This window comes from Vulpes vulpes, chromosome 2, assembly GCF_048418805.1.
Source record: "Vulpes vulpes isolate BD-2025 chromosome 2, VulVul3, whole genome shotgun sequence".
NCBI classification, from domain to species: Eukaryota; Metazoa; Chordata; class Mammalia; order Carnivora; family Canidae; genus Vulpes; species Vulpes vulpes.
The window spans coordinates 91,055,356-91,080,431 of record NC_132781.1 but is presented as its reverse complement, the minus strand read 5'-3'; the positions used below and the strand labels follow the sequence as shown (position 1 = coordinate 91,080,431).

General features: G+C 34.2%; 1 protein-coding gene across 5 annotated transcripts in view; it reads right to left on the bottom strand.

Annotated features, from left to right (window-relative positions):
• LOC112921570 (ankyrin repeat domain-containing protein 26-like) overlaps positions 1-25,076 on the bottom strand; it is a 112,214-nt gene that overhangs the window by 32,083 nt on the left and 55,055 nt on the right. For 4 of the 5 annotated variants that reach the window (XM_072749246.1, XM_026000846.2, XM_072749248.1 and 1 more), the window contains 7 exons: positions 16,090-16,123; positions 15,591-15,732; positions 10,926-11,139; positions 9,272-9,455; positions 8,309-8,446; positions 5,032-5,988; positions 3,358-3,510 (listed from right to left, as the gene is read on the bottom strand). In XM_072749246.1, the coding sequence (XP_072605347.1) occupies positions 3,358-3,510; positions 5,032-5,988; positions 8,309-8,446; positions 9,272-9,455; positions 10,926-11,139; positions 15,591-15,732; positions 16,090-16,123 (1,822 nt within the window). The remainder of the gene's footprint in view (positions 1-3,357; positions 3,511-5,031; positions 5,989-8,308; positions 8,447-9,271; positions 9,456-10,925; positions 11,140-15,590; positions 15,733-16,089; positions 16,124-25,076) is intronic. The other variant, XM_072749247.1, reaches the window with a different exon arrangement.

Sequence of the window (25,076 nt, the reverse complement as noted above, 5' to 3'; positions counted from 1 at the left end):
CTGACAATCTAGTATAAATCATAACCTGTTAAACAAAATTTCACTGGACACAGACACTCTACATACTGATTTATGGTTACAGCAGAATTGTACTGCTACAATAGAGATCTATATCTACAAAGCCCAAAATATTTACAATCCCTTTACAGAAAAGCTTACTGACCACTCTTCTAGTATTAAAACATAACATTTTTAATGTTTTTAAATTATGTTTTATCAGTAGATATGCAAATTTATATATTGTTCAAAGGAGGAAAGACAGGAAATTACCTTATAGTAAATATTTCTAATTTTGTATTCCCAGCACCACATCAATTATAATTTCAAATATTCACATTTATAAATGACCATGGTTATCCCAGTGATTATAAAAGTTAACATGCTACTTTCAGTGACAATCAGATATTTCAAGTAATAGTATAAGAGGCAGTATCTTTGTAGGAAGCAGAATATGCCTGGATCTGAATTCCCAACTCCCCTGGGTATTAGCTGTGTGACCTTAAACAAATTATTTCAAATTTCTGCATCTCAGTTTCTTCATCTGTAAAATGAAGGTAATAATAGTATCTACCTCATTGTGATGCTGGTAAGATTAAATTAGGGAATATACATGAACTACTTAGAAGAGTATGTGGCACATACCAAATTCTAAGTGTCTGCAATTAGCATTATTGTTGTTGCTGCATTTTATGTTCTAACAATATTTGATATTTTAGGCAGATAGCAGGCCAATGGAAGTACTCTCTTACACAAGTTATATTGAAATCATTCTTCATTCTACTTACTGAAAGTGGTAGCAAATGGGGAGCATGAGGCCCAGGATATAGCCTGAGAACTCCAAAAAAATTTCACTAGGGATGCTTAGGTGGCTCAGTCAGGCATCTGCCTTGGGCTCAGATCATGATTTCGAGGTCCTGGGATTGAGCCCCCCCACATTGGGTTCCCTGCTCAGCAGGGAGCCTGCTTCTCCCTTTCTCTCTGCCCCTCCCCCTGCTTGTGCACTCAGGCACCCTTTCTGTCTCTCACAAATAAAATCTTTAAAAAAAAAAAACCTTTTACCAATTCCACTAGCCAATGGTACTTTCTTCCACTTACAATAATTTTAACTTACTTCCTCTCTATACTACTCAGTGAACAATGCTCATGGACTATGGTGCAAACATAACTCCTAGACTGATTGTTAAATAACTTACATGACCATGAGAGGCAAGGTAAAGCCACTGACATAGAAATAATGGACTCTTGCTAAACCAATGTTCCCAAATTGTTTCACATTCATATTGTTTATCTTAGCAACTGTTTATGTTAGAGGGCCTTAGCAAGTACTCTGATGAGTAGAGATTTAGGCTCTGTGGTATGGCATATGAGAAAAACTGTCCCTAGAGGCACCTGGTTGGCTCAGTTAAAAGAACACCTGACTGTTAACATTCAGGTCTTGTTCAAGTCCCACAGTGGATGTAGCAATTACATAAACAAATAAACTTAAAAGAAAAGAAAACCTGTCCCCAGAACTTTATAGTTGGTAAAGTGCTGTAAATCTGTAAATCTCAGTTCTGGCTGCATAATGAAGGAAGGCACATTTAGAGTACTTAATTTTATCCTAAAAACTAAGTTAAAATATTCTCAAATTTATACAAGGATAGGTGTCATAGATATAAAATATTTTCCCTCTTAGATACATTTGAACATAGAAAGACAAAATTGTCGTTCATGAAAAAAATAAAAACAATGTAAAATAAAGGACTAAACTGGTCTGCACAGACTGGATAACAAGAGTGAAAAAAGTATGTTCAAGGGGAGTTAGAATAGTCAGAGAAAGCCTCTTGGAGAATGAGAGACAATGAGCCAGGTCTCAATAGTGTAGGATTAGGCAAGAGGAAGGGAAACTAAAAAAACAGAAAGGGTAAAATGAATAAAAGGCTAAGAGATGGTAAAATCAACCTAATTAACTCAGAGGATAAAATCTGATGGCAGAGAAATACAAACAGATGTCCAGACAACAACTAAATCAATGTTCACTGCAGCATTATTAATGGCCACAAAGTGGAAATAACCCAAAGGTGCATCAAATGATGAATGAACAAGGGCTTTAGCCTACAATGGAGGACTGTTTGACCATCAAAAGATGAAGCACTGACATATGCTAGAACACAGGTGAACCCTGAAAACAGGAAGTGAAAGAAGCAAGTCACAAAGGACCACACATTGTGTGATTCCCTTTATATGAAATATTCACAATAGGCAACTCTATAGAGACAGGAAGTAGACTCTTGGTTGCTGCAGGTCAGGGGTAGCAGCTAAGGGTTTCTTTCTTTCTTTCTTTCTTTTTTATTTAAAAGAATAGTTTTATTGGTGTTCAATTTGCCAACATATAGAATAACACCCAGTGCTCATCCCGTCAAGTGCCCACCTCAGCTAAGGGTTTCTTTTCAGGGTGATGAAAATGCTCTGATGGCAGTGAGAGTCGCACAACTCTATAAACGTACTCAGAGACAACTACACATGTTAAATTGGTAAAGTGTATGGTAGATGTATTATATCTCAGTAAAGTTTTAAAAAAATCCAATGGCACCACCTAGATAATTTTCTTAATTCTCTCTTTTGGGTGTATATACTATACATCATCTGAATTTTTCCATGCATTTATAATATATCTAAAAGGAAAAGAAAATGATGGAAATGCCTCAATTGCATTAGTCATAAAGTAACCTTTCTGTAAAAGTTATCCTGAAATCAGTACAGAGTCTATATCCATCCATAAAAGTGAAGATGAGAAATAAGATGATTTTCCGAAACATTGCATTAATATCTTCTGATTTTAGCTAGCTTGCCTCATCATGGTAATAGAGATATTATTAAAAAGCATTGTTTAGGGCACCTGGGTGGCTCAGTTGGTTAAGCATCCACCTGATGATTTCAGCTCAGGTCATTGTCTCATTGGTGGTGGAATTAAGCTGGCCTGGGGCTCTGTACTCAGCAAGGAATCTGCTGGAGTCTCTCTCCTTTTCCCTGTGACCCCTTCCCACTACACATGAGTGTGCATGTAATGTGCATTCTCTCTCAAATAAATAAATCTTTTAAAAAATTTGTTTAGCAGGAAAAAAAAGTCCTTCAATTTGTGTGAATAATAATTGCATAAGTCTCAACTTTCCTAGTAAATGCTATAAGAAAAAACATATAACACAGATAGCAGAATGGAAAGTCAGAATTTAATAAATAAGTGCATGGTGAAGACACTAAAATTATGCTAAATTAAAATGAAAATACAAAACAAAGTGGTCCATGGAAATTAGCATTCTACAACACTTTATTTAACAGCTACAGACAAACTGTTGACATGTTATATATAATACATACCTGACTTTTGATTTGATCTAATTTCTTCTTTAAATCCTGTACCTCATCTTCTAAATTAATACGATAATGCGATGTAACCTCCAATGAAGCCTCTGACATAGATTGTTTTTTTAGGGCATCAGCCAGTTCTTGTTGAAATTGTCTCATAACTACCTAATAAGACACTTCTGTTACTGATTTTATAAATCATCTTATTATTATGTTAATAATATGTAATTCTAACATATGTACTTTATCACCACATACATCAACTCACCTTCTTTTCCTAAAATGTACACACTGCTGTTTATTGAATTTGGCTAAAGACACAAAAAGTGTTACCCTCCTGCTTAGTCAGTGTTATGTTACTTAGATAATTATTTCAACCTCACTACCCATTCTTTGTTGATGAATTTGCAAAGCTTCCCAGCCTGCTGAAGTCTCAAAAAGAAATCGGTATATAGGTGAGACTAGCAGTGGTAAATTCTACATTAATGAAACGTTTTCTCTCTTTTTTATTAGAGGCTTAAATTAACTTCCAAGTTCTTCACATAGTCAATCCTTCGCTCAAAACCTTCCAATAGTTTACTATCTCAGAACAAAAGTGAAGTCATTCTAATGGTCTTCAAGCCCCCTAGATAACCTGGCTTCTACCTCCCTCCTTGACCTCAGCTCCTAGGGCTCCCTTCCCTGCTCATGCTCACTCCACTCCTGCTACACAAGAATCCTGCCACCCCGCAGTAGCTGGAAATGGAGATCCAGGGCCAAATCAATAAATCACAAAAGTATAATTTTCTTTGTATTGGAAAAATTCATGCCCAAATGATAGTTAATTGAGTTTTGAAATGAGCAAATTATTTGAAAAATGGTTAAAATAAATTATAAATAGCAGTGGGAAGATTAAATCAAATAGTTTTGCTAAAACTCACCACAGTTATCCCAAATTATGATTTGATGAAAAGTAGATGCCTTCAAAGAGTCAAAAGGTCATAAGAATAAATGATTTGAGAGTAAAAATTAAATTTATATAAATAAAGATAAAAGTATGCTAACCGAAAATGTATAAAAAGCTACCAAAGAAAAGTACTGAGATACAGTATCTACACTTCAGTTCATGTGACAAATCTGGAGTTAGCTGTCAAATTAATCCACTTAACTGAACTTCAATTTCAAAATACTCATTTAGGTATGAGCCTTTCCAGTTTTCTGTTCATCGTGGTATTAAAATGTGGTGACAAGAACTACAATTATTTTAGTAGTATTAACACTAAATTTTTTTTAAACACTAAATTACTAATATCAGCCTACTTTCTTTAAAAATTTATAACTTAACCTCTTGAAGTTTCATACATGACATGGCATTTTTAATCAAATTAAAGCACCTCTTAGGTCTAATTTTTATTTGCTGGATACAAGTACGCTGACTTACACTCTCTATATTTTTTATGCTCAACTAGATTCAAAATTGAGCCATAATCAATCAGGTCATGAACTCAGGGTCATGACTTGGAGCTCTGCACTGGGCATAGAGCCCACTTTGGATTCTCTCTCCCTCTCTTTATGCCTCACTCCCACTTAGGTGCAGGCACATTCTTTCTCTTCAAAAAAAAAAAAAGAAGAAGAAGCCATAATCAAGCATTACTTTGAATTTTCTCTCAGGAAGCTTGAAAAATATTTGTCTTTCTGAATACTTACTTCCCTTTCTTCTTTCTCCTTCTCATACTTATATATTCTTTCTTTTAAATGGTTACATTCAGTGATTAACTCCTTATTTCTTTCTTGTAGTATAACACTTTGTTTTTCACTTTCAGCTTGAAGATTTCTTACAATAACCTGAAACTGGTCTTGGATATCAATTACAGTCTTTTCTTTACAGTCAACTTTGCTGTAGGCATCATCTATTTGCTGTCGGAGCAACATATTTTCACTTTGTAGTTGAGATAATCTCTCTTCTAAGGATCCCTGCTTTCCAAAGTATTTATTCACTTTACTTTGCTCATTTTGATACTTCTGTTCAATTTCCTTCTTCTGACACTGGGTTTGTTTTAGATTTCTTTGTACATGTTCTAAAGCCAAAGTCTTTTCTCTGAGAGCATCTCTTGTGTGATGCAGCTCAATTTCTAGGGTATTGAATTTACTTTCAGCTTTAGAAAGTTGCTGAGAAAGCACCTCATTGTTATCTTTTAGGTTAGACACATCAAAGTTCATTTTGTCCTGTAAACGAAACCACTCATCTTTTGCTCTCTGGAAAGCAAGTTCTAGGTCTCTTTTTGATGCCTGACTTTGATCATGATCCTGTATAGCAGTAGCAAGTCTAGCTCGGTATGATTGAATTTTTGCTTCTAGTCTTTCTTTGTTTTGCTTTTCATTGTCCAGTTTAGAGTTTAGTATTGTATTCTCAGTTGTCAGAACATTGAGCTGTCCAGTATATTGGAATACTGTATTTGTTAATGTTACCTCATTCAGTTTTATGGTCTTTTGAAGACTGTCATTCTTTTCTTTTTCAATTTCAATGTCTTCACAATATTTCTTTTCCTTTTCCTGCTTCTGGTTCCTTATTGTGTCTATTTCCAGTCTTAGCATGGCAATTTCATCCTGCAACATGCGGTTTTTATGTAACAGATCTTTTGCTTTTTCATGAGTAGGAGAAGCCTAAGTAAAATGAGAGTCTTTTAGTTGGAACTCAATAAAATGACATCATGATTTTCTCTGAAATTAAAAAATAATCTCTGTTTATACAATGAATAGGTTGCAGTAAGTGGATATCCAACTAGAAAAACATAAAGTTGGATTCAAGCCTCAAACCTTTATACAAGCATAAATTCCCCAAAGTTCAAAAATGTAATTGAAGACAATGAATGCATGAAAGGAAAAAAGAAATCATGACAAAATTCTAAGAATCTCAGAATTGGAAACATCTTTCTCTGATTTACAACAAACCCAGAAGGCCTAAAAAAAAAAAAAAAAAAAGACTAATACATCTGACTACACTAAAATTGAGTTTACACTCTGATATCTAACACAGTCCACAGGAAAATACTTAGCTCTGCATATATTTGGACAGATTAATTTCCTAAAATTATTTTTTCCTGAGAATATTCCATAGATGTTCTACTTTTGTAACATTTCTATAGTTATAAGAATTATATCTACTGATAAATGACAAATATAGGCATCATACTATAAACACTTTTGCATACATTAATGATCTCTTTTAGTTATCATAATTCCAGAATGGGGAGGTTAAAAATACTAAGTAAGCTGTAGGACTTTCCCCAGGTCTTCCTACTTCACTACTAGTGTCTTGCACCAAACTGCAGCTACTTCTCTAATGTAAAACATAAATACAAAAGAAGCCTTATATTTCAGGAGTGGCTGGGTGGCTCAGTCAGTTAAGCCTCTGCCTTCAGCTCAGGTCATGAAAAGGTCTTGGGGTCCTGAGATTGAGCTTCGTGTCAGGCTCCCTGCTTGGCAGAAAGCATCCTTCTCCCTTTCCCTCTGCCTGCCACTTCCCCTGTTTGTACTCTCTCTGTCAAATGAATAAACAAAATCCTTTAAAAAGAAGCCTTATATTTCAAAATACCAATGCCAAACAAGGTAAAATTTATACAGCTCCTAAAATATCATGAGATTATCTGTGGCTGCAATAAATTTTATTTCCTCTTCAGATGTTTACACTGGCAATAAATGCAAAATAGGGGAAAATACACTGAGCTATTTTATTAAGAACAAAATACTAATCAGTAAATTTTCATTAAGTATATATTACAGCATATGATTGTTTCAAAAGCTTCTTGTAATGAAATTGGATACTACTTGGAGCAAATTGTTAACTTTTCACAAAAGTACGAGCCTAACATCCAAAGTAAGGTCTCTGAACAGGCTATACTTTTCCTCCTGTTCATCAGTGGAAGCGTGAAACTAACCTCTCTATGAATATAGAGGTGGTGAAGTAATTGCCAAAACTAAAACCTATGTTGTTAGTAGCAAGAGTTTTGAGCTTATGGAAAGCTCAATTCCTATGGAAAATAATGAAAACCTCTTCTTCAGATAAGGATATTATGAATGTCACTATTTGACCCTTGTAGACAAATGCATTTAAATTAACTAATGAAAAATAAGGGCAGCCTTGGGTGGCTCAGCGGTTTAGCGCCACCTTCAGCCCAGGGCGTGATCCTGTAGACCTGGGATGGAGTCCCAAGTCAGGCATCCAGTATGGAGCCTGCTTCTTCCTCTGCCTGTGTCTCTGTCTCTCTCTGTGTCTCTAATAAATAAATAAAATCTTTTTAAAATTAAATAATTAAGTAATTAATTAACTAATGGATCAAAATGCCACTCCCCCCACTTCACTCCCCAATATATATATACTTTATATATACTATATATGTATAAAAAATTATATATTTATTAAATATTGTATTAATATATATTTATCAAATATTTGTATTTTATAATATTAATATATTATATAATTACATATAATTATAAATTTATAATATATAAAATATATAAATATATAATATAATTTATTCTATTATATAAAATATATTAAATATAGGGATCCCTGGGTGGTGCAGCGGTTTGGCACCTGCCTTTGGCCCAGGGCGCGATCCTGGAGACCCGGGATCGAGTCCCACGTCGGGTTCCCGGTGTATGGAGCCCGCTTCTCCCTCTGCCTGTGTCTCTGCCTCTCTCTCTCTCTCTCTCTCTCTGTGACTATCATAAATAAATAAAAATTAAAAAAATATATATATTAAATATAAATTAAAAATATATTTTAGAAATATATTTATATATTATATATATACATATATATATACATACTTTATATTTTCCTCTATACTTCCCATGATGTACAGTGTTGTTTTTTAAAATAAATATACATATATGGAGAAAAATAATAATTCCAATATACAGATATATACATACAAATACATACACACATGTACTTCAAAATAACTAAAGAAAATACCTCAGAATTCATTTTTGTATGAGACATTTCTATTTCCTTTCGTTTGCAAAGGTGATTGTTTAGAATTCCATCTTGTAATATTCTGGCATTCTGTTCTTGAGAGAGTTGCCTCTGAATGTCATTTCGTTCTTCTGTAACCTAGAAACACATTTTCATTAGGAGTTTGGATCATATGATTAAAATAAAGTCAAAAGCCTTAAGAAAACTTAAAAAAAGTCTTCAAAAGTAGTCTTTTAAAACAAAGATTTTTATCCTGCATGAATAATTCAAATTTTAATTGAAATGATAGCTAAATGTGTCATAGAGTAAAAATATAAGTAGACATAGTATTGTGAAATAAAATTTCTTTATAAAACATTTAACTAGTTTCATCATGGTCTCAAGGCAATTTAGCCTCTATTTTAACATAAAAAAAATCCAAAACTGGGGCACCTTGGGGGGGCTCAGTGGGTGAAGCATCTGACTCTTTTTTTGGCTCCGGTCATGATCTCATAATATCAGGGCTGTGAGATTCAGCCCCAAGTGAGGCTCTGTGCTCAGACCAGAGTCTGCTAGAGATTCTTTTCCCTCCCTCTCGCTCTACTCTGTCCCCCTGCCCATGCTCTGTCTAAAAATAAATAAAATTCTTTTTAAAAACAAAGAAAACGAAAGCCAATATTTATTGGCTTTTATCTCAATTTACATTCAATCCCTTCATTGAGAAAATATACATACAACATATATGAGAAGCCAAGAATTCCAATAAGGTAATAAATAAATATATATAAATATATATATATAAATATATATAAATATATATATTATATATATATAATAAATATATATTATATATTTAAATATAATGGTTCGTTCCTATTAGGATAAAATTAAATTTTTAATCTATTTCAAACCTAATAATATATATTAAGTCAAAAGGATATAAGAAATATTGATGGAAATATAAAATTCTTGTCAAAAATTTACCTGATTCAAATTGTTTTTTACACTCTTCAATTCCAGATCTAGTGTTCTAAGATTAAGCTCAAGCTGTTGTTTCATTTCAACTTCTTTACTATATTGCTCTTCTTTATTTCTTAATTGCTCCCTAATTTTTTCATATAACATATCAGCACTTTTTCTTTTTTCTTTTTCCTGTTTTAAGGTAAATCTGCAAATAAATGTGTTCATTTTAAAATGTGTTTTGTTAGCAATAAAAAGTTTATTTTATAATCTGGTTCCAAATATGTTGTTTCATTATCCAAATGAAATTTTTATGTTCTCAATTTTTTTCCTTTCTAGGGCTCATGTTTTTAATTTCTCACTTCAATCTCTTCCAAAGGATAGACATAGATATATATACAGTTGAAAAGAAAGAATGAGAAAGCATTATGCCATTTAGTAACTTTTAGTCAGTAACAACTCTGGTAGTTGTTGTAAGGAAAGGAATTCTGAAATTATTCAGGAAAGTTAGAGTTGAAGATTACCATTTTCCCCACACAGTCATAATTACTCTTCAAATAGGATAGATAATTTAGTTACTACCTAAAAAGAGAAGTTGCTGTTTATCAACAACTTTATAAATTCACTAGAAATAAATTTTTACTTCATAAAACATCAAAGGTACCTCTAAAAATAATCCACAGTGTAAGACAGCATCTGCAGATGTTGTTTACACAACATACACCTGCAGATTACTGTGATCCAGCAGTTGACTAGGGAGTCTAATATTTATTGCCCCATACTTTTTATGGTTCTTCTTTTGCAATACTCTCAACCTTACTGATTACTATAAATTTTATAAATCATTTGAAAACTCCTTTTAGAACAACACAGGATCCATATTAATTAAGAATAAAGAGTAATATGTGCTTTCAGCATAGACTTTTGAAATAATTTTCTTTACATATGAGAGAAATGTTGAAAACACTTAACCATTAATCATTTTCCATTTTACTTAATAACCCCTGCATATGTTAAGAATAAACCAAAGTTTAAAATTTTTTTCTGTCTTGAGAAAAATTGACCATTTTACACTGTTGGCGGCCATATAAATTAATATAAACTTTCCTGAAAACAATTTTAAAATATGGATCAGAGACTTTCATTAAAAATTTTATACTTTAACCAAACAATACTACATTAAAGAACTTATTCCAAGTAACCAAAACTGTAGAAACAGAATTAAATAAGACATTTCTTATAGCATTAATTAAAATATAGAGAAATGTAAAACAACCAAAATTCAATTTGTTAAATAATGAGATCTCCATATGGTGAATTTCTATATGGTCATTAAAATTATGATTTGGAATATACATTAAATTATTAGAAGTATTCACCGTTAAGAACTTGCTATATTATTTCAAAGAAACTCATACTTCACATTACTAAAGAAGTTTTCTTCCCTATAAAATCCCAGAAGGCAAATTAACAATTACAAAACTTCTCCTACACAACTATAGTATAAAAGTAAATATTTTAAGGGGTTCCTGGCTGGCTCAGTTGGTAGAGTATGTGACTCTTGATCTCATAGCTGTGAGTTTAAGCCCCATGTTGACTGTGGAGCCTATTATATATATATAAAAAAAGTAAATAGTTGAAATATTTCCAATATTTCCTTAAAACCAGGATGTCATACCTCAAACTGCAGAGTTCTTGTTCCCATTCCACTTTTTGATGCTCTAACTGTGATTTCATTTCTTTTGTTTCTGATAGCTCCTTTTGTAGTCCATTAATCTTATATCCCATTTTTTTAATTCTTCTTATAAGTTGTTCACAGTCATTTTTTTTAAGTTCTATTAATCTTTCATATGAAAGAATTGCATCCTGGATTTTCAATAGACTAACAGAATCTACATCAGAGGAAAAACAAAACCAGAAACAAAATATATGAGGTATCTGGGTGGGTCAGTTGTTAAAGCATCCAACTCTTGGTTTTGGCTCAGGTCATGATCTCACGGTTGTAGGACTGAGCCCGGCACTAGACTCTGCATTCAGCACAGTGTCTGCTTAAGATTCTTTACTCCCTCTCTCCTTCCCCTTCTGTTTCTCTCCCACACCCCCTGCTCATTCTCTCTCACAAATTCATTATTTAATAAAATAAAATATATGAGTACTTTTTGCATATAAAGGACTGTGCATTTTCACATTTGTTCATTCATACATTAAACAAATATATATTAAGTAACTTCAACATAAAGATATTATAGGGGCTCCTGGGTGTCATGGGATTAAGCTCCATGTTGGGCTCCCTGCTTAGTAGGGAGTCTGCTTCTCCCTCTCCCTCTGCCTCTCTCCCTGCTCATGCTCTCTCTCTAATAAATGAATAAAATCTTTAAAAAAAGAAAAGAAAACATAATCAAAACCTTTCTAAACTTAATGAAAACTATAATCTCACAGATCCACAAAAGATCTGGCTAGGAGAGAAGAAATGGAACTAAACTATTGTAATTTTTTTAAAGATTTTTTTTATTTATTCATGAGAGACATGGAGAGAGAGAGAGGCAGAGACACAGGCAGAGGGAGAAAGAGGCTCCCCGAGGTAGCCTGATGTGGGACTTGATCCCAGGACCTTGGGATCACAACCTGAGCCTAAGGTAAAGGCTCAACCACTGAGCCACCCACGTGTTCCCTATTGTAATTTTCTTAAACTACATATGATATGGTATAACATTACAAGAAGGTGGACTGTGATACTGGAGTCATATGCTTTAAACTCTAAAGCAATCACTAAAATAGCAAAATTAAAGAGTTATAGTTATGTAAGCAAAGCACATCCATATGTATGTATGTATGTATACATATAAATTAACTCATAAAATTAGTTGATTAATCTAAAAGAAAGCAGAAAATGAAGAAAATGGGAACAAAGTAGATAAGGCAAATGGAAATCAAACAGGATGAGAGATTCATATCAACTGTATCAATAATCACATTAAATGAAAATGGTCAAAAAAAAAAAAAAAGAAAGAAAATGGTCTAAAAGCCTCAATTAAAAGGCAGACTCAGAATGGATAAAAACAGTAAAAGCCAACTATATGCTGCCTATAAAAAACTCACTTTAAATGTAAAGACACAAATTTGTTACAAGGACAGAAATAGGATATACCACATTCACACTTGACAAAAGAAGGCTGAGCTTGAGTAGCAATATTAATACCAGACAAAATAGGTTTCAAAGCAATATATATTATCAGTAATATTTAAGGTCATTTTTTAATGATAAAAGGGTCAATAAATAAGAAGCATAACAAACCTAAATGTTTATTAATCTATTAATAAGATCAAAATACATAAGGCAAATATCAACAGAACTACAAAGAGAAACAGGCAAATTCACAAATATAGTCTGGGATTTCAACAGGCAGAAAACCAGCAAGCATATAGTAGACTTGACCACCACCATCTTTCCAAGTATCCCACGGAACATTCCCCAAAAGAGATTATATTCTGGGTCATAAAATAAACCTTAATAAAAGGGTAGTCAAAAGGATTAAAGTCATGAAAGTGTTCTGTGACCACAAAGTAATCAAATTACAAATCAAGAACAAACATATCTCTGGAAAACACTCAAATATTTGCAAACTAATTAATGCACATCTAAATAACCCCTGCATCGGGGTATTGAGGTGGCTCAGTTGGTTAAGTGTCTGCCTTCAGCTCAGGTCATGATCTCAGGGTCCTGGAATCAAGCCCCATGTTGGGCTTCCTGCTCAGGGGGAAGAGGGCTTTCCACTGCCACTCTTGCCCACCTATGCTCTCTCTGTCTCTCTGTTTCTCTCTCTCTCTCTCTCTCAAACAAAATCTTTAAACAACCCTTGGGTCAAAGAAGTAATGAAAAAAGAAATTAGAAAGTATTCTGTACTGAATGAAAATAAAAACACAATATGCTACAAATTTCTGGAATCCTCCTAGAGTAGCACTTATCTCAACATTTATAGCACTGAATGTATCTATTAAAAAACAAGAAGGTGCCTGTGTGGCTCAGTCAGAAATGGCTGCCTTTGGCTCAGTCATGGTCCTGGAGTCCTGAGATCGAGTCCCACATCAGGCTCCCTCCTCAGCAGGAACTCTGCTTTTCCCTCTCCCTCTGCTCCTCCCCTCCCTTTTGCTCATGTTTTCCCTCTCTCAAATAATAAAATCATTTTTTTTAAGTTCTCAAATCAATGACCTTTAGCTCCACCTTAAGAAACCAGCAAAATAGTAGTTAAAAAAAAAAAAGTTTGAAACCTATGGTTATATAGAAATCTGACAGAATTTTAAAAAAAACTACTAGAACTAATAAATGAACTCATCAAGGTTGGAGGATATAAAATCATTACACAAAAATCAACCATATTTCTAATATACCAGCAAAAAAAACAAAAATTAAAATTTAAAATATATTATTACAACTTCTTTGAAAAATAAATAATCACAGGTAATATCATAAAAGATAGGCTTATACACACTAAAAACTATAAAATATTGCCAAGAAAATTACAGAACACTTCTATAAATGAAGAGATATACTCTGTTCAAGGGTTGAAAAGTTCAGTATTGTCAAAAAGCCAATTCTCTCCAATTAATCTGTAGATTCAACATAATCCAACCCTGATTTCCAGACTACCAGCGGTTTTGTTTCTGTTTTTGTTTTTCTTAGAGAATGACAAGCTGATTCTAAATTCATATGGAAACACAAAGTATGAAAGGATCTAGAATAGCAAAACAACCCTGAAAACAAAACTGGAGGACTAATACTACCTGATTTCAGAAATTATTACCAACTGGTAGTAATTAAAACAACATGATTTTGGTGTAGAGAGGGCCAGAGAGATCAATAAATGATAAATAAACTCATACATATATGGCCAACTGATGCAGACAAAGATGCAATGGCATGAATTGGAGAAAATAGAGCCTTTTCAATGAATACAACTGGATATTCACAAAAGAATGAACGTGGGTCCATACTTTGCATCATAAATAAAAAAGAATACAAAACAGATCACAGATCTAAATTTAAGACCTAAAACTATAAAACTTTGTTTTTAAACTGCAAAGCTTCTAATATAAAGCATGAGATAAGACCTCTGATGTTGTGCTAAGCAAAGATTTCTTAGATATGAACATCGAAGCAAAAATCCATAAAACAACAAATGGATTAACCAAACTTCATCAATAAGAAAAACGGCTCTTCAAAAGACACTGTGGAGAGAATGAAAAGTTACAGACTGCAAAAAAATCTTTGCAAAAACAATATAGGTGATAAAGGAACTGTATGTAGAATACACAATTCTGAAAACTCATCAAATAAGAAAACAAGCAACCTAATTTCTAAAATGACAAAAGATTTGGACAGTTCAAAGAAGATATACAGATGGTAAATAAGCACATGAAAGTATACTCCACATTATCAGTTATTAGGGAAATGTATACTACAACCATAATTATGTATTATATATATACATATAATATATATATATTACATACCCATCAGAATGGCTAAGATTTAAAAAACTGATAAGACTAAGTGCTCATGAATATATATGGAGGAATTAAAAGCCCTCATATGCTGCTGGTGGGTTTAGAAAAGGTACAATTATTTTAGTAAATAATTTGGCAGTTTCATAATAAGGGAATATAAAGGGACATGAGACTAAAGAGTGATGGATATGTTAACTGTCTAAATTATGATTATGGTTTCATATGTGTATACATGTCAAAACTATCAAACTGTACACTTCATACATGCGCAATTTAACTAAAACTGTTGGAAAAAGAAAACTTCTATAATATGAAAAAACATCTAAATCAGTAGCTGAGACAGAAATGGAAAGACAGATATGAACCAATACAAGATGATGCTAGCAGACTATGATCTTTCACCTCAAAGCATTAGTAATAGCTAAGCTTTAAGCAAGGGAGTAACAAAATGAAATGTAAATTTTTAAAAATGTATGGTCATTATGGTTGCAGTGTAACCAAGATTCTGAGAGGTGGAATGGCAGAGAAAACAGTCCTGAGGTTAGTTCAGTAATCTAGGAGAAAAATAATGGTAACCTGACCTTGGGTGAAGGACAGAAGAGAAGCAGAGTTCACAAACACATCAAGTGTGCCATTCCCACATAGACAACTACAGTGGAAATTATAGTTCTTTGGCTGAGAGTATTCAACAGGTCTCTATTTTAATAAAAAACATATTTCTGAGAAGAGTAGCTCTATAACACATCAGTGTTGTGTGGCACAGCACTAGATGAGATGTGCACATATTACTACAATCATATACACAGAAAAAGGCTTTATATTTATACAACGATCCTACCTGTACAATCCATGCCAAGTTGTTCAATGAGCAACAGGGAACTCTTAAAATCAGAGTAATGCAAGTTACAATCCTCTGAAGGTGCTTCAGATGACTGAGTTAAGTCATCAAGGTGTTCCACAGAATTCATTTGCATTTTGACCTACAAATAAATAATACTATATCAAAATGTCATCCAAATATTTATAAAATATACCAAGTGTAGAGAGATGATAAATATCCATCTTTTTATAAAAACAAAAGCATAGGTACTTTTTAAGTGATCTGATTTTTATCAAAAAGACCTTTATCAATAATTAGCGTTTCTGAATTTTTTGACAGCAAATGTCTATATAACAAAGGAAGATTTTCTATTTTTTTCACTATGTCTTTCATAAAGTAACTTTTTGCCATGGAATAATACTTCTGATAAATATCAAATACTTCTGATGAAATATCAAATAAAATAATAAAATATATCATAAATGAAATAAAATTATACATATATATATTTTTTTACCTTGTTCTTTTCCTTAGACGTTTCCTTTGCAGGTCTAAAAAAAACAAATGATTCTTTTCAGGGAAATATTAAATATTTAAAATACAAAAAATATTTAAAGCATATCTAAGCAATATTAATGGTAATATTAACAAAGTATTAAATTTAGATCAAGGTGGAAAAAGTAAAGGTAAATCATGTTACTTGCATTATTTGATAGGGGTAAATATACTACATTTTTGTTGTCATTATCAATAAAAAAGTTTTTACTGGCACTAAATCAATTTGAAAAGTGCAAATTAAGTTTTTTTTATGAAAGAAACCCTTTTTAAATAATCATGATATTAGTATTTTGAGGTTTTATTCTGTAACTTCTATGCATTATTTTGAACACTTTACATATCCTAAAGGTATTTTAAGCCTTACACCAGTCCTATGAAGTAGGTAATTATATGAGGTATTTTACACAGGAAGAATATGAGGCACAGAAAATCTAAGGAACCTCCCCAAGCCCGTACAGCTGGCAGGAGCAAACCATCCAGAACTCAAGTGCAGGTAATGTCTTAACAGATACCCAAAGATTGGGATTGTCCCCTGCATATTTTTCAGACCATAATGCTTTGAAACTAGAACTAAATCACAAGAAGAAATTTGGAAAAATTCAAACACATGGAGGTTAAAGACCATTCTGCTAAAAGATGAAAAGGGTCAACCAGGAAATTAGAGAAGAATTAAAAAGATTCATGGAAACTAATGGGAATGAAGATACAACCATTCAAAATCTTTGGGATAGAGCAAAAGCGGTCCTGAGGGGGGAAATAAATCGCAATATAAGCATCCATCCAAAAACTGGAAAGAACTCAAATACAAAAGCTAACCTTGCACCTAAGGAGCTGGAAAAGGAACAGCAAATAAAACCTTCACCCAGCAGAAGAGAGTTAATAAAGATACAAGCAGAACTCAATGAAATAGAGACCAGAATACCTGTGGAACAGATCAACAAAACCAGGAGCTGGTTCTTTGAAAGAATTAATAAAATAGATAAACCATTAGCTGGCATTATTAAAAAGAAGAAAAGACTCAAATTAATAAAATCATGAATGAGAAAGGAGAGATCACCACCAATGATTCACTATGACCAAGTGGGATTTATCCCCGGATGCAAGGCTGGTTCAACACTCATAAAACAATGTGATAGATCGGAAAAAATAAAAAATAAAAAAATAAAACAATGTGATAGGTCATATCAGCAAGAGAAAAAACAAGAACCGTATGATCCTCTCAATAGATGCAAAGAAATCATTTGACAAAACACAGCATCCACTCCTGATCAAAACTCCTCAGAGTGTAGGGATAGAGGGAACATTCCTCAGCATCTTAAAAGCCATCTACAAAAGGCCCAAGGCAAATATCATTCTCAATGGGGAAACACTGGGAGCCTTTCCCCTAAGATCAGGAACAAGACAGGGATGTCCACTCTGACCACTGCTATTCACCACAGTACTAGAAATCCAGCCTCAGCAATCAGGAAACAAAAAGAAAAAAAGGCATTCAAATTGACAAAGAAGAAGTCAAACGCTCCCTCTTCACAGGTGACATGATACTGTACATAGAAAATTCAAAAGACTCCACCCCAAGATTGCTAGAACTCATACAGCAATTCGGTAGTGTGGCAGGATACAAAATCAATGCCCAGAAATCAGGGGCATTTCTGTACACTAATCATGAGACTGAAGAAAAAAGAAATTAAGGAGTCAATCCTATTGACAACTGCACCCAAAAGCTTAAGATACCTAGGAATAAACCTAACCAAAGAGGTTAAGGATCTCTACCCTCAAAACTACTGAACACTTCTGAAAGAAATTGAGGAAGACACAAAGAGATGCAAAAATATTCCATGCTTATGGATTGGAAGAATGAATACTGTGAAAATGTCAATGGTACCCAGGGCAATTTACACATTTAATGCAATCCCTATCAAAATACCATGGACTTTCTTCAGAGAGTTGGAACAAATTATCTTAAGATTTGTGTGGAATCAGAAAAGACTGTGAATAGCCAGGGGAATCTTAAAAAAGAAAACCATATCTGGGGGCATCACAATGCCAGATTTCAGGTTGTACTACAAAGCTGTGGTCATCAAGACAGTGTGGTACTGGCACAAAAACAGACACATAGATCAATGGAACAGAATAGAGAATCCAGAAGTGGACCCTCAACTTTATGGTCAACGAATATTCGACAAAGGAGGAAAGTCTATCCACTGGAAGAAAGACAGTCTCTTCAATAAATGATGCTGGGAAAATTGGACATCCACATGCAGAAGAATGAAACTAGACCACTCTCTTTCACTATACACAAAGATAAACTCAAAATGGATGAAAGATCTAAATGTGAGACAAGAGTCCATCAAAATCCTAGAGGAGAACACAGGCAACACCCTTTTTGAACTTGGCCACAGCAACTTCTTGCAAGATACATCCAAGAAGGCAAGGGAAACAAAAGCAAAAATGAATTATTGGAACTTCATCAAGAGAAAAAGCTTCTGCACAGCAAAAGAAACAGTCAACAAAACTAAAAGACAACCTACAGAATGGGAGAAGATATTTGCAAATGATGTATCAGATAAAGGGCTAGTGTTCAAGATCTATAAAGAACTTATTAAACTTAACAGCAAAGAAACAAACAATCCAATCATGAAATGAGAAAAAACATGAACAGAAATTTCACAGAGGAAGACACAGACATGGCCAAGAAGTGCATGAGAAAATGCTCCGCATCACTTGCCATCAGGGAAATACAAATCAAAATCAAATGAGATACCACCTCACACCAGTGAGAATTGGGAAAATTAACAAGACAGGAAAGAACAAATGTTGGAGAGGATGTGGAGAAAGGGGAACCCTCTTGCACTGTTGGTGGGAATGTGAACTGCTACAGCCACTCTGGAAAACTGTGTGGAGGTTCCTCAAAGAGTTAAAAATAGATCTGCCCTATGACCCAGAAATTGCGCTGCTGGGGATTTACCCCAAAGATATAGATGCAGTGAAACGCCGAGACACCTGCACCCCGATGTTTATAGCAGCAATGTCCACAATAGCCAAACTGTGGAAGGAGCTTCGGTGTCCATCGAAAGATGAATGGATAAAGAAGATGTGATCTATGTATACAATGGAATATTACTCAGCCATTAGAAACGACAAATACCCACCATTTGCTTTGACATGGATGGAACTGGAGGGTATTATGCTGAGTGAAATAAGTCAATCGGAGAAGGACAAACATTATATGGTCTCATTCATTTGGGGAATATAAAAATTAGTGAAAGGGAATGAAGGGGAAAGGAGAGAAAATGAGTGGGTAATATTAGTGAGGGTGACAAAACATGAGAGACACCTAACTCTGGGAAACGAACAATGGTTGGTGGAAAGGCTGGTGGGTGGGTTTTGGGGTGACTGGGTGATGGGCACTGAGGGGGGCACTTGGCGGGATGAGCACTGGGTGTTATGCTATATGTTGGCAAATTGAACTCCAATAAAGAAAAATAAAAAAAAAATGCTGAGAGTGAGAACCACACACCAAGAATACTTTACTCAGGAAAATTATTATTCAGAAATCAATCAAATCAAATCAATTTGATACATAATAGAATGAAAAAAATTATATGATCGTTATGATATGTGTAGAAAAAACATTTGACAAATTCAACTTCTTTTCATGATTAAAGACTCCAAATAAATTGGGTACCAAAATGTCACACCTGAGCATATATGAGAAGCCATAGCTAACACCATATTCAGTGGTAAAAACACTTAAAGTTTTTCTTCTAAGTTCAGAACAAAACAAAGCTGCCCACTGTAACACTCCTATTCAACATGGTACTCAAAGTCATAGCCAGAGTAGTCAGGCAAGAAAAAGGAATAAAAGGCATCCATATCAAAAAAGAAGAAATAAAACTGTCTTTGTTTGCAGAGGATATGATTCTATATGTAGAAAATCCTGAAGACATCGCCAAAAAGCTGTTGGAACTAGTAAAGATGAAGGATATAAAATCAATATATGCAAATCAGTTATATTTCGATACACTAAGAACAAAATATCTGAAAAAGAAATAAAGAAAAAATCCCATTCACAAAAGCATCAAAAAAACCAAAATACTCAGGAATAAATTTAACCAAGGAGGTGAAAGATATGTACACTAAAAACTACAAGACATTGATAAAAGAGACACAAATAGGAAGAGGTCCTGTTGTTTATGGATTGGGAAAATTAGTATTTTTAAATACCCACATCATTCAAAGCCATCTACAGATTCAATGCAATCCCTGTCAAAATTCTAGCAACAATTTTTTCAGAGAAATAGAAAAACTATTCTTTAATTTGTATGAGACAAAAAAGACCCCCAAATTCAAAGTATTCCTGAGAAAGAAGAACGAAGCTGGAAGCACCACACTTCCTTTTTTCTGTTACAAAGCTATAGTAAGTTAAAACAGTATGGAACTTGCATAAAAGCAAACATAAAGACCAATGAAATAAGGATGCCTGGGTGGCTCAGTGGTTGAGTGTCTGCCTTCGGCTCAGCGAATGATCCCAGGGCCCTGGGATTGAGTCCCATATCAGCCTCCCTACACGGAGCCTGCTTCTCCCTCTGCCAATGTCTCTGCCTCTCTCTGTATCTCTCCTGAATAAAAAAAAATCTTTTAAAAAAAGACCAATGAAACAGAATCAAGAACCTAGAAATAAATCCATGCATATAGTCAACTACAACTTAATAAGGGAGCCAAGAATATTCAAAGGCAAAAAGATAATCTCTACAATAAATGATGCTAAGAAAACTGGATATTCACATGCAAAAGAATGAACCTGAATTCCTAACTTACACCACTCACAAAAATTAACCCAAATTGGATTAAAGATTTTAAATGTACAGCTTTAAACCATAAAGTTTCTAGAAGAAAAGAGTGAAAAAGCTCTCTGACATTGATCTTAGCAATGATTTCAGAAATGGCATCCAAAGTACAAGCAACAAAAGTAAAAACCATGGAACAACCAATGTTTCTTTCTGGACAGCAAAAGAAACAAGCAACACTCCAATTCCATTCACACGGAGCATAGGGGAAGGGCGGGAAAAATAAGATAAAAACAGAGAGGGAAAAAAAAAAACAGAGAGGGAAGCAGACTGTAAGAGACTTTTATTAACTGAAATGCCTGGGTCACTCAGTCAGTTAAAATTGCATCTGCCTTTGGTTCCAGTCATGACCCCACGGTCTTGGTAACTAGCCCTGCATAGGGGCTTCCTGCTTAGCAGGGAGTCTGCTTCTCCTTTTCCCTCTGCACCTCCCCCTGCTTATCCTCTCTGGCTCTCTCCCTCTCTCTGTCAAATAAATAAAATCTTAAAAAAGAAAAAGAAAGACTTAACTATAGGAAACAAACTGAGGGTTGCTGGAGGGGAGGCAGGTAGAGAAGATGGGGTAAATGGGTGATGGGGCTAAGTGAAATAAGCCACACAGAAAGGTGATGAGCTGTTGTGATGAGCACTTGGTGTGCTTATATGCAAGTGATGAATCACTACATTCTACCCCTGAAACTGATAAAACAATATATGTTAACTAACTTGAATTAAAATAAAATCTAAAAAAAAAAGAAAAAAAGAAAAAAAAGCAACATAATTAAAAGGCAACTTACAGAATGGATGAAAATATTTGCAAACCACATATCTAAAAAAAGGTTAATATCTAAAATATAAAAGGAATTCATACAATTCAATAGCAAAAAACAAATACTTCAATTAAAAACTAGGGAAGGCACCTTAATAGATGTTTCCTCAGTAGATATTCAAATGGCCCATGGTACTGTTGTTGGTACACTTTCATATAAATTGGTATAGCCCCTACGCAAAGCAGTGTGGAGGTTCCTCAGAAACTAAAAATAGAACTATCATATGATCCAATAATCCCATTTCTAGGAACATAGCTGAAGGAAATGAAATCATTATCTCAAAGAGATATCTGCACCCTATGTTTATTGCAGCACTTTTTACAATACCCAAGACATGGAAACAACCTAAGTGTCCACCAGTGGATCCACGGATTTAAAAAATGTGATATATATATTTACAATGGAATATTTTTATCCACAAAAAAGAAGGAAACTCAGCCATTTGTGACATAAATGAACCTCGAGGGAATTAGGCTAAGTGAAATAAGCCACACAGAAATACAAATACTCTATGATCAGACTTGCATGCAGAATCTTAAAAAAAAAAAAAAAAAAAAAAAATCACAGAAATAGACTGGTGGTTGCCAGGAGTAGGAAGCTGTGGGAAACAGGTAGATACTGGCAAAGAGTACAAACTTCCCCTTAAAAGATTATTAAGTTCTGAGGGTCCAAAGTACAGGACTGTGATTACAGTTAACAAAACTGTATCATATATTTGAAAGTTGCTAAGAAAATAGATCTAAATATTGTCATCACAAAAAAGAAATGATAACTATATGAAGTGACAGAGTTAACACTATTATCATTTTACAATATAAAAGTGCATCAAATTAATACAGGTATACCTTACACCTACAGTTTTATGTCACTTATAATTCAATTTGGAAAAATTCAAAAATACTCATATGTAGTTATATATCATTTGAAAATAGCAATAATCTGATTATTTTATTTTAATTTTGTTTGAAAATAAAATGATTTGGGGGCACCTAAGTGGCTCAGTTGGTTAAGTGTCTGCCTTCAGCTCAGGTCATGATCTCAGGGTCCTGGGACTGAGCCCCCTATCAGGCTTCCAGCTGAGTGGGAAGTAGGCTTCTCTTTCTGCCTCTGCTCCTCCTTCCTGCTCCTGCATCCTTGTTCTCAATCTCTCCCTCTCTCTTCGAAATAAATAAATAATTTAAATAATATTTTAAAGGGAAAAAAGAAAAGAAAATGGTTTGGTAACTTTTGCATACTTTTACTCTAGTATCTAATCCTAATACGAAAAAGCTAGATTTATGGGACGCCTTGGTGGCTCAGCGGTTGAGCGTGTGTCTTTGGCTCAGGGCATGGGCCTGGTCCCAGACTGAGTCCCACGTTAGGCTCCTTGAGAGGAACCTGCTTCTCCCTCTGTCTGTGTTTCTGTCTTTCTCTATGTGTAATGGATCAATGCCGTCTGGCCTCACTCACCAACCAAACAATGTTAGCTTCTCCCTCCTGAAAGATAGCCAATATGGGACAAAATCACTCTGATACACATGCCTTGAGTGCTAACCAATCAACAACAGTTTTACTCACATTATCATTTGCTTCAGATGATGACAAACCACTTAATTCTCTGAAAGTCTCCCAAACCTTAAACTCTACTTTTCCTGAAACTCTATATAAGAATTGAAGACTACTCTGTCAGAAAAGACTGTAAGTGATCAGCAAGGTTTCCTCTTATTAAGCAATAAATTCCAACTTCATCTTTTTGTTTCAGATATTGAGGGCTCAGAATCCTTTGGAAAGTTTTTAAAAGTCCTATAATAATTTACCACCATATTTCATTTTCCTTAATGAAACATAAATGAAGTTTGCTCTTCCTTTGTCCCATTCTACTATAATTAAGACTAACATAAATACCAGTAAAAGAATAAGTAGCAAGTAACCACAATATTAAACCCCCCAAAATCCAAAAAATGCAGATAGCTGACAGGTTAAATTGTCAGAATGGACCCATGTCAAACTTTCTTTTTGTTTAAGTGAGAATTGGTATTATGTTAAAAACAAGACACACGGGTTAAACTCCATTCACTCAACATTTATTGAATAGCATTATATATGCTAGAATGTTCTCTAAGCACTGAAGACAGCCATGAACAGAAAAATCCTACTCATGAGTAAAGTAAACATAATAACAACAGACTACCCAGGCAAAACACACAGTATGAGAGGAGAAAAACTAAAGCAGAGAAATCAAATTTCGATGTGTTGCAGGGAAAGGGGTGGTTGAAATACTAGTCAGGATAAACCAAGAAGGGCCTTGCTGAGAAAGTGACCTTTAAGCAAAAACCAGGGAGAAAAGGAGGGACCAAGGAGTAAGCCATGAGGATACGTGAGAGAAAAGCACTCCAGAGAGAATTACTGGCAAGTACAGAGGTATCCCTGAAGTGTTTATAATTTGAAGCAGGGTGGAGAGGGGGCAGGGGTGTTGGGGGGGAAATAGTGAGAAATTCAAGTGTGGCTGGACAGAATGAAAGGGATAGAAAGTAGTTCAAATCAGAGAGAGAGAGGGGGAGGAAAGGATAGGGAGAGACCTGAGATGAACAAGTCATATAAGGCCTTGTAGGTATTAGAAAGAACTTCAGCATGTACTCTGAGTGAATGGGAAGCAATTAGGTTTTGAGCAGAGGAGGACATAATCTGACTTATGTTTTAATAGATCCACTGTGTTTAGAATTAGTAGAAGCAGAGAAAAAAGAAAAAAACAAGAAGACAAATTAGTTGTTACAATAATATAGACAACAGATGATAGTGGCTTGGTCATGGAAGATGTGTTTGGCTTTTGGATATATTTTGAAGAAAGACCTGACAAGATTTGCTGAGAGATTAGATGTGACATGTATGAAAAAGAAAGAAGACAGGAGTCAAAGACGATACCAATTTTTTTGGCCGAGCAACTAGAAGAACTGTCATTAACTCAATTAGGAAAGACAGGAAGGGCAGTATAAGAAAGAATATCAGTAGTTCAATTTTGGACATGTTAAGTTTGCCATACCCAATAGCTATCCCAAAGAGATATCAAGTAGGCAGTTTCATATAAAGGTCTGGAATTATGCAGAGAGATTTGGGCCAGAGACATAAACTTGAGGATCATTAGAATATACAAAATAGTAAAAAACAAGAGAAAGAAGATCAAGGATTGATTCCTAAGACTTCAAGGTGTAAGAGGTGAGGGATGAGGTGAAAGAAGCAAATCAGGCTGAGATATACAGACTAGAAAGGCAGGAGGAATCCAGGTGAGTGAATGATATCCTGAAAGCGAAATG